This window comes from Bombina bombina, chromosome 4 (assembly GCF_027579735.1).
Source record: "Bombina bombina isolate aBomBom1 chromosome 4, aBomBom1.pri, whole genome shotgun sequence".
NCBI classification, from domain to species: domain Eukaryota; kingdom Metazoa; phylum Chordata; class Amphibia; order Anura; family Bombinatoridae; genus Bombina; species Bombina bombina.
Genome location: NC_069502.1, coordinates 86,322,945 through 86,339,472, shown reverse-complemented (window position 1 = coordinate 86,339,472; position 16,528 = coordinate 86,322,945). Strand labels below are relative to the sequence as shown.

The 16,528-nt window shown below is 37.0% G+C and overlaps 1 protein-coding gene across 2 annotated transcripts in view; it reads right to left on the bottom strand.

Moving 5' to 3' along the window:
• The window catches only part of MSRA (methionine sulfoxide reductase A), a 778,906-nt gene extending 764,292 nt beyond the window's left edge, over window positions 1–14,614 (bottom strand). The window contains exons 1-2 of one of the 2 annotated variants that reach the window (XM_053709536.1): window positions 14,523–14,614; window positions 6,195–6,391 (exon numbers count right to left, since the gene is read on the bottom strand). In XM_053709536.1, coding sequence (XP_053565511.1) covers window positions 6,195–6,391; window positions 14,523–14,551 — 226 coding nt within the window. In that variant the 5' untranslated portion in view covers window positions 14,552–14,614. The remainder of the gene's footprint in view (window positions 1–6,194; window positions 6,392–14,522) is intronic. The other variant, XM_053709537.1, reaches the window with a different exon arrangement.
• Between the last annotated feature and the right edge of the window lie 1,914 nt (window positions 14,615–16,528).

The window sequence follows — 16,528 nt, the reverse complement described above, 5'->3', positions numbered from 1 at the left end:
CAGTGTGTATTTTGTGTGTAGCATTTATATGGTGTGTGTGTGTGGTTAATGTGTAGTGGTGAGTGTATAGTATTTATGAGGTGTGTTTAGCGTTTATATGGTGTATGTAGCATATATGTTGTGCGTGTATATATTGCTTATGTGGAGTGTATGTTGTGTTTATGTATATGAAGTGTTTATGTGGTGTGTATGTTTATTAGGCATGTGCAAACATTTGTTATTTGACATTCACTATAGAAACAAATGCAGCATTGTGTGTACGTAGTATATCTATGGTGTGTGTAATGTTTGTATGTAGTGTTTATGCAGTGTGTATTTTGTGTGTAGCATTTATATGGTGTGTGTGTGTGGTTAATGTGTAGTGGTGAGTGTATAGTATTTATGAGGTGTGTTTAGCGTTTATATGGTGTATGTAGCATATATGTTGTGCGTGTATATATTGCTTATGTGGAGTGTATGTTGTGTTTATGTATATGAAGTGTTTATGTGGTGTGTATGTTTATTAGGCATTTGCAAACATTTGTTATTTGACATTCACTATAGAAACAAATGCAGCATATGGTGGCATTCAGTTATTTTCAGTGCAACATATAAATATCTGTGCAAATCTAGATAGTTTTGTTTTGCACTTTACATTAATATATCTGGTGTTGAAAATAGCCAAATGCTGCTGCGTGCAGCCTTTTCCAGCATATACAATGAATTTGGCACATAACTAGTGTTTATGTGGTTTGTGCATACATTGTTTATGAGGAGTGTGTGTGTGTGTAGTGTTGCATTTATGTGATTTGTGCACATAGTGCGTGTCTGTGTGTGTAGTGTTTATGTTATGTGTGTGCAGTGTGAGTGCACGTGTGTTAAATATGTGTGTGTGTGTGTCTGTGTATATGTTATGTGTGTGCTGTGTGAGTGCTCGTGTGTGATATATATGTGTGTCTGTGTAGTGTCTATGTGATGTGTGTGCACGTGTGTGTGTCTGTATAGTGTTTATGTGGTGCGTGTGTCTGTGTGTGCAGTGTGAGTGCATGTGTGTGTGTGTGTGTGTGTGTGTGTGTGTGTGTATGTGTACATGTGATGCATAATTATATAACTGCAATGCTCTACTCACCAGTTCAGTATAAAGGTTATATTTCATGGGCGAACAAACAAGTGTATTACAATTGTTTATTTCACCATATACATTAGTCATTTCTACATCCTAAACAGCGTTTCTCAGTCAGCTCATTAACAAGCATTCTATTTGCTGTTTACAAAATTGCAGCTATAACAGTAATGTGCTTTAACTAGCTTCTCCCACTTGCACATGTGAGTGCCAGGGGTGATCTGTCCAACGGAACATCCGTTTGCCTAATTAACAGGAAGCAAACTGTGTGCACTGCAAAAGGTTTCACTAAAGCAGCAGTAACTATAAAGAAAAGTGTTTAAGCAAAATCAAGTTCAATGCCAAACACCTCTTATCTGCAGTGGAGTGCATTTCCAATATAAAGTACCTTACTACCTTAAAGGGATACTAAACCCAAATTTTTTCTTTGATGATTCCGATAGAGCATGCAATTTTAAGCAACTTTCTAATTTACTCCTGATATAAATTGTTCTTTGTTCTCTTGGTATCTTTTTTTGAAAAAGCAGAAATGAAAGCTTTGGAGCCGGCCCATTTTTGGTTCAGCACCCTCAATAGCGATTGCTGGTTGGTGGCTACATTTCACCATCCAATCAACAAGCGCAACCCAGGTGCTGAACCTAAAATGGGCAGGCGCCAAAGCTTTCATTCCTGCTTTTTCAAATAAAGATACCAAGAAAAATTGATAATAGGAGTAAATTAGAAAGTTGCTGAAAATTGCATGCACTATCCATATCATAAAAGAAAAAAAATTGGGTTTAGTATCCCTTTAAATCATATGACTTTCCCAATCCCAACAGCTTTATACAATACAATAACACTACTGTATGTTCTTATTATATATAAAAATGAGTATGCACTATCTACCATGACAAGAAAAACAAACAATACCTTTTATTTTGCTGTTTTTTTACCATCTCAAACTTATTTCAAGGGGCATTAACTTCAAAATCAAACCATGATGAATCAGATTTTAAGAGATAATTTCAATTTACTATTACCAAATTTACTTCATGCGCTTAGTATTTTTTAATAAGCATACCTAAGTAGGCTCAGCAGTACGAGTACACTTCTGGGAGTTTGCTGATGATTGGTGACTGAACACATATGATGAGCCAATGACAAGAGGCATATGTGTTCAGCTAGCTTTCAGTAGTGCTTTTCTACTCTGGAGCAGGGGTTAAACACATATAAATCCAAGCAGCAATTCAATAATAAAATGTATGTCCCTTTAAATACTGTTTACAACATGCTACTAAAAATGTGCTATAGAAAATGTGAGAATCTCACAAATACATTTAGTTATTAGATTGATTTATTTCTGTTATGTGGTTTGTTGACGAGTATTTTACTTTCCTTTAACTTTGTCACTTTTAACGATAGTAAAAAATGTAGTATTTCTGTTGCATACAAGTTTATTTTCTCTACTATTACAGTTACTTTGTAAAAGTTTAGTCTGGTGAAATAACATGAAAAATTAGTCCAGTAAACGCAGAGATTAAACACACAGTAGGGAGTACCACTCGGTACCCACAGAGCATTGCTGGTTCAGAGCGGAAACTGTAACTGATACAATCAGCAGTGCTACTTACACAGCTGAGTCGTGTGACTACAGCTGCTGTTTAGATTAGCAGTGGTTTCTGTTCAGGACCTGCAGTGCTCTGCGGGTCCTGAGCAGCACTTCTACTGTGTGGGTCCAACAGATTAGAGCATGTAATTTTTCGACTATTATGGCCCTTTAACAGGTATTGTTGCACTGAATGCTGCCCCTTCTCAGAGAATTAGCAGTGACTTGTAGGACACAAATTAAGTCTTCACCGACCCAGTATACATCACTGACAGCTCTCTCACCAAACATGGTGTTTGAATCCTGATTCTCTATTTATACGTAGCATATGTGCGTATGCCACTGAAACAGTAATACAATCAGACAGGCTAATCCAGATATACTTTATTATGTTTGGACCTGCCCTAAAATCAATCAATAATTAAAAAAGGTACAATATTAGGCTTCCCAAATGTTAGCTCATCCTAATAGTTTGGGGATTGAACAGGAGATATTCTTGCTTTTTTTAAGAAAATGTATTCTTAAAGTGATGGTAAATCCTAGTGTTTTGGAAACACTAGGATTTACCAATGCTATAAAATAAAGGGGACTTTCAGTAATGAAGTATAAAATACTTCATGCTGAAGTTCCTTTATTTGCCTGCAGCGTATGTCACGCTGAGCAACTCCACCTCTTAGCCAATAGCGATGTGGCCCAGTTGGCATTATGCTGTATAGCTAGCATGCTATTGGCTAACATCTCCTCATTGATAAAATAGTGTTCTGCAGTGGGCGGCCTGAGGCGCTTAGCGCGGCATATACTGTAGGCAAATAAAGGAACTTTATTTGCCTGCAGCGCCTCAGGCACTGGTAAATCCTAGCGTTTCAAAAACTCTAGGATTTACCATCAATTTAAGTTATGGGTAGAAAATAAAACTGCCACTATACAGGGTTTAAAATATCTACTGACTACTCAAGTGATAACAGTATAATGTCTTGAATGATGTAAATGGATCAGGTACATTTTCTCTTAAATGGATATTTTTTAGAAGGGGCTCCAAGATAAAGTTATATATACCCATTGCTGAAATAACAAAGCTGTTTGGGTATAAAAGTATTCATTTATTTGTTTTCAAAGGAGATAATGAGGTCTCTGCGATAATAACTATTTGTTTCTGGATAGTTAAGTTAGAGAGGTTGGAAAATGTTTGCTTTCATCTATAGCAGTAATATTTAGATGTGTGTAATTCTCCTTTTCTTTTTATTAATAATGCATTTTGTATCTGTATTTCCTTTATTATTTAATGTGAACTGAAATAAAATAAAATTTAAAAATATTGCAAAAATGTTTTCTATTTAAAATTGAATTTCTATTCATGCAAATTTCAATTGTGTTTCTATTCCTTCAGCTGTTTGAGTTTTGCTCTGTGTCTCTTTAAAGTAGCATTGTAGGTGCAATCAAACAATACACAGAAAATTCCATAAACCAACCGTTATAACCTTTTGTGACGCGTTACTTGTGATCAAAAAAAAAATCTCCTCTTTCCATCCCTCTTTGAGGGCTGGTGGATCTAAAGGTCGCTGGGCTGACGAGATTATTCCCTGCTGGAATTATCTAAAGCCACTTGTTACCCTGAAAACAGGGTGTCTTGCTAAGGGGCAGATACTGCATTTTCATATGGGAAGGAAATGCAGACATTACAAAAGTGCACAATGAAAAATTGTAATTTAAAAAATCATACAAAACAAATTATTGAATCATTCACACAAAAATACTCAGGAACAGATTGTATTGTTAAAGTGCATCAAAAATTATTACAAAGCTGTTCACTAAAAATCCTATTTTATCAAAAACATCATTTGAACTAACCCAGACAATAACGGATAAAGGCAACTGTTATAAGTGGACTCACATACAACTGAGGAAGAAATTTATTTGAGCCAGTTCAGATTATATTAAAATTACTCCCGTGGGGCTTTTCATTCCTTAAGCTAGCAAATATTATAGTGCCTTAAAGTATCTGAGAGTGTTTTTAATATAAATATCCTATTTTTTGCAACTTAATAAAATTTTAATATAGTTGAACCACATTCTTTATAATACAAGTAAGTTGTTTTACTATTATCAGCTTTTGTTTTCAAAGCTGTTAGATTGATTTCATCCTTAAACCTTTGAGTGCTATTGGTGTATTCTTTCATAAGAGTTGGTCTCACTCCCTCTCTTATTATCTGTTTGTATTAAAAGGTGGCGAGGTTGTGACAAAATAAGGAAAATATTAAGTTAACACCCTAATAGAAAAGCAACAGCATATGAGGTGATTGCTAGATGTTAGATGCAGAAAGCAGTGCAGTGTGGTTTGTTTTTGATGCAGTATTTAATTTTTAAGGTGCTTTCTGCTTACTGCTAACTTCGCTCTACCCAGCAAAGTTTCCCTTTTTCCAGCAAGCTCCAATCCTTTCTATAGGAGACATCTCGCCACTCGCAGGAACTGCTTCTTTTTTAAGATAATTCCCTGCGAGGGTCGGCATGCAAAAACACGTTTGATTCGGTAAAGTTTAATTCATTGGGCCCTGAATGTCAGCCATTACAACCATATTGCTTGCACATGGGCATATAACTGATGCTACTAAGACAAGCACAAAGCTCAACAGCTGTAACAGACTCAAAGCACAAGCTAACTCCAACAATTACACTAATGCTAGCACAATAAGATGTTTCAAGAAAATAATCATTACAAATCATAAAACACAATATCCCTGGAGATACAAACTCTAATAGTCAATCTGAGGTTTTATTTGGATGAAGTGTAATTTATAGCATGGTTAAGAAATATATTGGTTCAAACCAGATAGAGTTGGACAGTTTTAAGGGACTGAGAACTGATATCAAGAATTCCACGCTCAGGCATTAAAGGAACACTAAACCTAAACAATTTCTTTAATGATTCAGATAGAGAATGCAATAAGCAACTTTCTAATTTACTCCTATTATCAATTTTTCTTTGTTCTTTTGCTATCTTTATTTAAAAAGCAGCAATGTAGACCTTAGGAGCTGGACCATTTTTGGTTCAGAATCTGGGTTGTGCCCGCTTATTGGTTTGCTAACTATAGCCACCAATAAGCAAGCACTATCCAGGGTGCTGAACCTAAAATAAGCGGGATCCTAATCTTTTACATACCTGCTTTTTAAATAAAGATAGCAAGAGAACAAAGAAAAATTGATAATAGGAGTAAATTAGAATGTTGCTTTAAAATTGCACTCTATCTGAATCATTAAAGAAATTGTTTAGGTTTAGTGTCCCTTTAAATTAAGTCTGTGTTAAGAAGCAAATAAAAAGAAGCTGTCTTAATATTCATATATTTAATACTACTTATTGGATCACAAATTCATAAATGAGAAAAAGTGCAACAGATAAAAGTTTAGAAATAAAATCAATAAAAAAGGCACTAATCTATAACATAATGAATCGATGCCAGTTACAAAATATTAGCAGTATCTACTATAAATCTGGAAGCCAGCGAGACTTACCAGAAACACTCATTGCCTCAGATCTACCTGGCAGAGCTGCTTCTTTGCCGACCAGTTGGGTTTTGGAGCTCATATCTCCCATGTGTTGTCTACTGAAGAAATGAAATAACAATCTCTGTGAGTAGAGAAGACGAGAGGTAACCACCATCAGCTTGGGAGGTAGAAATACAGGGATAGCGGCTGGGCAGCGAAGAAATCTAGAAGGGAAGAAAACAAATCTTACCGTTTATTAACGTCTACAATAACAATTGTATGAACTGAAGCTTCAGTGGCATAAAACTCCATTAGAAATGATTGTGTGTGTAATCACAACGTATATGTGTTAGGATTGGCCAATATCCTGTCTGTTGTAAACGTAACATGGTCTGTGTAACCACAATGATATGTCCAACTATATAGCAGTAGCTCACAACAAACCCAAGACACATTTGCTTCGTTTTCTTGGTATCCTTTGTTGAAAAGCATACCTAGGTGGGCTCAGGAGCTAGCTGCTGATTGGTGGCTGCACATATATACCTCTTGCCGATGTTTTTAGCTAGCTCCCAGTAGTGCATTGCAGCACCTTAAATAAAGGATACCAAGAGACTGAAACAAAATTGATAATACAAGTACATTGGACAGTTATTTAAAATTGTATGCTATATCCAAATCATAAAAGAAACATTTTGAGTTTCATGTCCCTTTAAAGGGATATGAAACCCAATTTTTTTTCTTTCAGGATTCAGATAGAGCATGCAATTTTAAGCAACTTTCTAATGTACTTCTATTATCAATCTTTCTTCATTCTCAGCACCTGGGTAGCACTTGCTGATTGGTCGCTAAATGTAGCCACCAATCAGCAAGCGCTACCCAGGGTTCTAAACTAAAAATGTCTTGCTCCGAAGCATACTTTCCTGCTTTTCAAATAGGATACCAATATACCTTCCCACGATGTATTGCCCTGAGTAGCATATAGATATGATGGAAAAAACTGTTTAAAAAGCAATTTTTACATTTAGGATTGTATTTTCAATTTAGCTTTCCCAGAGATCAGCCAGGGGATTTATTAAAAAAATTGTCTGAAATCTAGCAGCTAGCATACTAAGACTCAGATTACAATTGGAGTGCAAAATATTGCTTACGCAAGGGCGATATTTTTACTGCACTTTGTAATACCAGCGCATGCAAATGTGAAGGAGGAAAGTCGCGCAGCGATTGGCAGCAAATTGAAATATTTATGTATATGAATATATATTAATGTGTTAATATGTGTATATACACATATTAACACATAAATATATTTGCATATAAGCATATACTTATATACAGGGCCGTCATCAGGGGGTGACAGGGGTGACTCCTGTCAGGGGCCCAATGGGCCAGGGGGGGCCCATGAGGCAAGAACTAAAAAAAAAACAAAAAAAAAAAAAAAAAAACATTTTGGCAGCCACCAGTGGGTACTACAGCAGAGTGCTAATTTAGCATGGGAGATGTTAGTACAAGGAGTAAAGTATTAGCATTTGAGATTATTTATGAGTGTGCACTAAACCACTATGCACAGTGTGAGACAGACTTGACACTTTGTTTGTACAGAGTGCGCGTACCACAGCTTATGGTCCCACCAAGATCATATAGAGTACAGCATTTTCAAAATCCATAAGTACAGCTGACAGATGGGAACATTTGTACACTATATTTGAAGTGGTGCTCTTGGTTGGGGAAAATGGGGAAAAAATCAAACAATCATATGTCAACCTTTTAAAAGTACTTTTATTCATCTAGCCATCTACCCAGATCATTAATGTACAATTTTGAATTCACAGAATTATTTTTGTTTGCACATTTACAAATATGATTATTTAAAAAGTGATCTCTTAATTTCTGCAATTGTTTTATCATGCATGTCACACACTGTTGATTTAGGGGATGCAAGGTGCATAAATGTTTCCTCATGCGAGTGTTTCTGTGGGTGTCTGTGTTTATGTCTTTGTGCTTTGGTTTGTGTCTCTGAGTGTGTATGTATTTTTTTTCTGTGGGTCTCTCTGTGAGGGTGGGTGTGTATGTCTTTGTGCATTTTCTGTGGATGTCTGAGGGTGTGTGCATGCATATGTCTTTGAGCTTTTTCTATGGGTGTCTCTGTGAGGGTGTGTGTATGTTTGTCTTTGTGTATTTTCTCTGGATGCCTCTGTGAGGGTGGGTGTGTATGTCTGTGTTTTCTGTAGATGTCTCTGTGAGGGTGTGTGTTTTCTGTGGGTTTCTTTGTGAGGGTGTGTGTTTGTCTTTGTGTGTTTTCTGTGGATGTCTCAGTGAGGGTGTGTGTATGTTCGTCTTTGTGTATTTTCTCTGGATGCCTCTGTGAGGGTGGGTGTGTATGTCTGTGTTTTCTGTAGATGTCTCTGTGAGGGTGTGTGTTTTCTGTGGGTGTCTCTGTGAGGGTGTGTGTTTGTCTTTGTGTGTTTTCTGTGGATGTCTCAGTGAGGGTGTGTGTATGTATGTCTTTATGTGGTTGTCTCTCTGTGTGTATGTCTTTGTGTGTTTTCTGTGGGTGTCTCTGTGTGTGAGTATGTCTTTGTGTGTTTTCTGAGGCTGTCTCTGTCGGTGTTTCCTTGGGTGTATGAGTTTGTGTGTGTGTGTGTGTGTGTGTGTCCATTGTCTGTTCCTTTTTAGGACATTTTGACCTTACTACTGATTATTCACATCTTTCTACAGACTTTAAGACTAATTAGACCTTTCCGGAAGTCACCAATCTACCATTTAACCTTTAAATTATTGTTTAGGCAGTTCAGGGCCCTTCCTTTCAGCCACTGCATGCTGTTGTCATCATTTAGTTGGCATCTTCCTTTACAACAAGATAATCAGAACTCCATATTTTGTTTTCTAAATCTCCTTTTTTTACAAAACTGTAGTTTACCTCATTACTTGTCAGGTCAATGTAAACAAGTGCTGAGTGTCTGTTTGGGTATCTGTGTCTGAGTGTGTTTGTGTGTTTCTTTGCGTGTCTGCTAGAGTGTCTATATGTGAATCCCTATGTGTGAGTGTGTGTGTGTGTTTCAGTGTATAAGTGTGCCTGTGTGTTTGTATGTTACTACCTTTACAACATTTCCAAGTTTAAATAGACACTTAAGAATAAAGTACATATACATTTTAGTCACTTGGTCAAAAATTGCACATATCAAAGGAGGGGGGGGCTGATCAATAGTTAAGTCAGGGGCCCCAAAATTTCTAGTGGCGGCCCTGCTTATATAGACCACAATTTAAAGGCACTTCTCAGTGCCGTTTTTTTCAAAAACTCCACACCCGCTCAATTTAACCCCTAAGAACTGATTTGAGCTGTTATGTAATTAAAGATGCTCGTCAGTTTATTTTAATAAAAACAACACTTAACCTTATTTTGGGGCCAATTGGGGGACATTTATAAAATGAACCAGATATCTGACCTCTGGTTAATTTTATGAGCGCTAATTGCTACCGGGAGATTGCGGTAGCAATAACCAGCTACTTGTAATGGCTGGTTAATTATCGCACGCCCACAAAAGGTCAAATTTGGCCGCTTACGGATGCGCAATAAATTAGCGCTCCACTTGTAATCTAGCCCTAAATAGCCAAAACATTTTAATAGTGTAGATTTTATATATCTGTGTACAAAGATTCTTCGTGAGGATCTAAATGCGGAAGTAAGAAGCCACTCATTCCCTTTGGATATTTTCGTAGCCGGATTGATTCTTGTAAAAGATCACCACTCTAAAGATCTGTGCAGATCCAGATCTTAGAGTGGGGATCTTTCACACGAAGGATCTAAATTGCACAAACCTACTGCCAGTTACCTATTAACTAGCTGTCTGTAACCTATGCAACAGTAATAAATCAAAACAAAATTCCACAGAACCAAAAGTTTATAGGAAAACTTAGAAATTTATTGAGGTACAAACAAATTTTGTTTGTACCTCAATAAATTTCTAAGTTTTCCTATACACTTTTGGTGCTGTGGATTTTTGTTTTGTTGGAATATTGGAGAGCAAAGCAGTCCCCTCTGTACCACTGGTCACCAAAGAATCCTATAGAGGGAAAAAGGAGTTAAGGTGCTGTTTGTGTGTTGTTTAGTGCTGTTCAACAGTAATCAATGCTATATCACAGCAATAAACCCCCTGGCTAATAGTAAGCTATATCTCAGCAATAAACCCCCTGGCTGATAGTAAGCTATATCACAGCAATAAACCCCCTGGCTGATAGTAAGCTCTATCACAGCAATAAACCCCCTGGCTGATAGTAAGCTCTATCACAGCAATTAACCCCCTGGCTGATAGTATGCTCTATCACAGCAATAAACCCCCTGGCTGATAGTAAGCTATATCACACCAATAAACCCCCTGGCTGATAGTAAGGTATATAACACACCTTTTAATCTCCTGGTGATAGTAAGCTATATCACAGCAATAAACCCCCTGGCTAATAGTAAGCTATATCACAGCAATAAACCCCCTGGCTGATAGTATGCTCTATCACAGCAATAAACCCCCTGGCTGATAGTAAGCTATATCACACCAATAAACCCCCTGGCTGATAGTAAGCTATATCACACACCTTTTAATCTCCTGGTGATAGTAAGCTATATCACAGCAATAAACCCCCTGGCTAATAGTAAGATATATCACAGCAATAAACCCCCTGGCTGATAGTATGCTCTATCACAGCAATAAACCCCCTGGCTGATAGTAAGCTATATCACACCAATAAACCCCCTGGCTGATAGTAAGGTATATAACACACCTTTTAATCTCCTGCTGATAGTAAGCTATATCACAGCAATAAACCCCCTGGCTGATAGTAAGCTATATCACAGCAATAAACCCCCTGGCTGATAGTAAGCTATATCACAGCAATAAACCCCCTGGCTGATAGTAAGCTATATCACACCTTTTAATCTCCTGGTGATAGTAAGCTATATCACAGCAATAAACCCCCTGGCTGATAGTAAGCTATATCACACCTTTTAATCTCCTGGTGATAGTAAGCTATATCACAGCAACAAACCCCCTGGCTGATAGTAAGCTATATCACAGCAATAAACCCCCTGGCTGATAGTAAGCTATATCACAGCAATAAACCCCCTGGCTGATAGTAAGCTATATCACACCTTTTAATCTCCTGGTGATAGTAAGCTATATCACAGCAACAAACCCCCTGGCTGATAGTAAACTATATCACACCTTTTAATCTCCTGGTGATAGTAAGCTATATCACAGCAATAAACCCCCTGGCTGATAGTAAGCTATATCACAGCAATAAACCCCCTGGCTGATAGTAAGCTATATCACACCTTTTAATCTCCTGGTGATAGTAAGCTATATCACAGCAACAAACCCCCTGGCTGATAGTAAACTATATCACACCTTTTAATCTCCTGGTGATAGTAAGCTATATCACAGCAATAAACCCCCTGGCTGATAGTAAGCTATGAAACAGCAACATACCCCTTGACTGCCAGTGACAGACAGACATGCATCGCTCTCCCAGCAAAACTAATAAATACATGATGCAATAAACTCTCTCACAAATAGATGAAACAACCCAAAATCTGCCATAGCACAAAGTGACAGAACATAGAGATGAAGCAACAGGCAGACTTACCCATCATTGTGCCAAACCCATCATTTTCCTGCAGACTTACTGATGCTACAACAATTCAACAGCATGTAGTATAGCAACCATTGCGATGCCAAGCTTGTTAAAAACACCATGCCAGCAGCAATCTATTTCAAGATAAAAAACTTTGAATGCTAAGACTTGTAAACGGAAAAATGTTTGTAGCCGACGCTTGTAAGGAAATAATATTGTTTACTGAAAAGTTTGACAAGTCTTGTGTTTAACCTCAGATTCCCTCATGGGACCCAGACTTACAAGAGTACTTACTGGCAGAAGTCCCCATAGCATGAATGTAGATCACACTACTTAAAGCTATACTGGCAGTGGATCACAGCAAAAGCAGCTTTTGCAAACTAAAGGAAATACTGGACATACTTTTCTCCAAATAATTCCCAAATAACACAGAATGTACAAAGTAGCCCTGGAAAATTTGGTGACCAGCCCTATTTTCTGTTGACTAAGTATAATGCGCACATCCCATTTTTCTCAAAGAAGATTACTAGGATACTCCTTCCCCCAATATTTTGTTTTTAAAATTATATTATATTAGTTTTTATTAAAGAAAAGTTCACGATTGTTGTTATATGCACTCTAAAGCCCAATTGCATCCATTAATAACCCCTTTAAAGTGTAGCTTTCCAGCCCCAACTGCTGCAGCCCACTGGGAAATCTCCTGGTATCCTGGTAAACCAATCCAGCCTTGGTCACCGCTTGTAAAGCTACAGATTATTAGCTGGAATATCCCCATTGTACAACACACCAGTTTCTGAAAGGTACACTCTGTCACAGAGGTAAACAGCAAAATAAGCCCATTGGAACTGAGAACACAGAATGCAAATGCTAGAACCAAACCTATAAGCTTTTGCAAAAGAGGCCTGCATATGCTAAATGGCCACAGCACATATTAGCATAACTTCTAAAAGTGCAAAGAAAAATCTGGGCACTCTGCATTATAGTGGCTGGACTACATACTTATATATCTATTTAATGGCAAAACAAACTTACATTATATTATACAGGTACAAATCCCCAAATCAGGAATTACAAAATACAGAATTATTCTGAAATCCAGACTTTTTCATTAATATTAATTAAAAAAAAATGTTTATTAAAAAGTACCATGTTTCCCAGACAGTAAGTCACAATCTTCTCTGCCTGTGTCTTTGGTTTGATTTTTGTGTCTATATTTATTTAAAACAATTAACTTTTTACAGAAGTGTACAATCTTTCTAATGATACAAAGTAAACAAAAGTATTATTTTTTTTTCTAAAACAACCTTTAACCCTTTCCTGCCGGGGTTAAAGTGTCTACAAATTGAAAATCACGCGATCGCGAGATTTCAATTATTGGATCGGGTCTGGGGGAGTCCCTATAATCCTAGGAACGCCCTCCGGACTGTGATCAAATCCAGGAAGCACAATAGGCTTCAGGACAGTCGTTGGCTATGACGTTCTATTCTGTCATAACGGATTTAAAGCCCAGTGTAATTATGACGGAATAGAATGGCATAACGGCGTTAAAAGGTTACGTTGCATGTATAAGCTGTATTATGACATGTAAATATTGCAGTAATTACATGATATTGTTGTTTGTACTTAGTCCCACTTTACAGATGAAAATATACAAATAAATCAAAATCCAAAACTATTCTAAAATCCAAACCTCTTCTGGTCCCAAGTAGTTTGGTAAAGGGGTTTGTACCTGTGTTATTATATAATATTATTACATTCAATGGGGTTTCATTTTGGAATTTCTATGCTTTGTAACAATTGGGATGTGGCATGATCTTAAAGGGACAGTAAAGTCAAAATTAAACTTTCATGAATCAAATAGAGCATGTAATTTTAAACAACTTTCCAATTTACTTCTGTTAACTAAATTTGCTTTGTTTCCTTGGTATCTTTTATTGAAGAGTAAAACTAGGTAGGCTCGTAAGAGCTCAGGACTGTGCATGTGTCTTTAGTACTCTTTGGCAGAAGTGTTTTGCAACATTGTATAACAAAGCTACAAATAATGTTGCAAAATAATGCTGCCATAGACTCTACTAAAGACTCGTGCACACTCTTGACCTCTTATGAGCCTACCTAGTTTTAATCAATAAAAGATGCCAAGAGAACGAAGCAAATTTGATAAATTGGAAATGTGTTTAAAATGACATGCTCTATCTGAATCATGAAAGTTTCATTTCGACTTTAAGTTTTGTAGTTTTTTTTTTTTTCCTTTTGCCACTTAATTCCATAGGCTTTTTATTATATGTATAGGACGGATGTATGTGGGTGCAGGGTGCACTGTTTGTATGGTGACTTCCACTAATTTGCACACAGACACTGCAATTTATCTACCCACCTTTTATTAGAAAGAGCTATGATGAGATTACACAACACTATAAGAGTAACTATACATAAGGTTTGTCTCTAAACAGAAAAAAAAAGATCAAAAATGAAAGCTGTGCATCTATAATCGGTATGTCCGTACCATATAGTCTATAGTACAATTAACTAAATTGCTTATAAAAGGGCTAAATAATCTGAGTTTGCTAAATTACACGTGAGCTCTGATCACAAAATAATTAAATAAGTGTGTAAGTGAATATACAGCGAACAGAAGTTAACACATAAAATGTAGCCCGAGTACAGACAGACCCGAGCAATCTACATTCCCCAGTTTAATAACGTGTGCCCCTCAATAAGCAAAAACATTATTACCTAACTGCAAGCTGGACTCCAGGAAGCATGTGACGAAAACTACATATCCCAGCATACTCCAGAGTTTGTACGGACTCTTGTGATGGACAATGTTCTTCAGGCTTTTGATGTTACTTTTGACTGCGTTTCCATGGCAGCCTAAACCTACTTGGTTTCCAGAGAAGGATGTTACAGATTGTTATGCAATACCCTGCAGCTGTCTCTGACAAGGCAAGAATTAGCTCTATAGTTATTTTATGAATACATTTAATGGAAATATTATAACTAATTTTAAATTGTACTATACTTGCAGTTTAAGGTAAATATATTGCACTCGAACATGCAAACGGTTTGCTAATGCTTTGAAATTGAGAAGTGCACAGATAAATATAATTGATTTTCCAAGCTTGTAGTTAGATGTGGAAAAAAATATATAAGCATTGCTTAAAATAAAGCTGTAAGTATGCTTCCATATTGTTTTCTTTTACTTTCTAATATAATGCAGGCAATGAAGTGAGCTTTCAGTACTTTCCAGCAGAGGTGGTAGAGAAAAATCTATTAAATAAAGATGTCTGCGATTTGCATAAAGCTGTCATGGGGATTAATTAAAATGTACTTTGTAGATAGCAATATGGGCACAGGAGAAGCTCACTGGTCCTTGTCTGCCATCAGAACCATTAGCCAAGATCTAAACCAAGCATCACAAATGAAACCTGCAGCAATTTATAAATACCAAGTTAGTTTCTGCTGTCAGAATATTATTTTGTTATCATACAGTATTTGTGTGTCCCTAAATATTACTAATTTCTTCCTTTAAAGTGACAACCTGGTAAGAACCATCAGACACGTGTCACAGTGATCACTATAGCTATATATTTGTACATATATATATAGAGAGATTCCAGTGTTATCCTTATATTGCACAACCTCATGCTACTGAAACAAACTTCACATTAATCCTAACAACAATGCACCCCAAAATTAACACCTGATCCCTACCTACCCCCCCAGCAATAAACCCAAAAACCAACATCCCCCACAGCATTGAACTCTAACCCAGGGCTGGCCCAACCATTGGACCAAGTGGGTCTAACAAACCCAGGCAGCATTTGACAAGGGGCAGCAAGCACTTCAGCGATTGAGTCAGTCACTTGCAGACCCAGACCACACACCTGTCCTCTCACAAAAAATATTAACGGTCAAGCACTCTACGAGCACATGTTATTAAAAATGACTTAAACTCTGTAGTATACTTTAAAGGATATGAAACTCAAAATGTTTTCTTTCATGATTCATTTTTTTTCTCTTTTATGATATGGATAGAGCATGCAATTTTAAGCAACTTTCTAATTTACTCCTATTATCAATTTTTCTTCTTCTCTTGGTATCTTTATTTGAAAAGCAGAAATGTAAACTTAGGAGCCGGCGCATTTTTGGTTCAGAACCTGGGTAGCGCTTGCTGATTAGTTGATAAATATAGCCAGCTCCTAAGCTTACATTCCTGCTTTTTTAATAAAGATATCCCTTTAAATTATCTCTCTGCCTTGTGAGATCATATACTATATTATATATCCTTATAGTCTGGGTCATAAGCTTCTTCTATGATGGAAGCTTCAATTACAGTTAAGCTATTCCCTGGATGTATTCCTGTCTATGGCTAAGAGCCTTCTATAGTGGGAACTGTTTTACTTTTGCACAATTTGTGCTATAATTGCTACAAAAAGCAGAAAGTCTTATATACAAAATGCTCTCATCGTTGTGCCCCTGATGCTTAGTAAGGTCAGTGGCCAGGCTAGTAGGTTTATATGCTGATCAGTAATGTTACTACACAGGGTGACGTCATTTCATTCTCGATCCCAGGCAGCACAATATCTCAAGACATCCCTGCCCTAACCACTCATCCCCCCCCCATGTTAGGATTTAAAGGGCTAAAATAGGCAAAGAATTACATGCTCTAATTCGCTGGAGCGTGCAATTTTAAGACTATCGGACCTGCACTACTGTGTGTTTAATCCCTGCAATGGGGT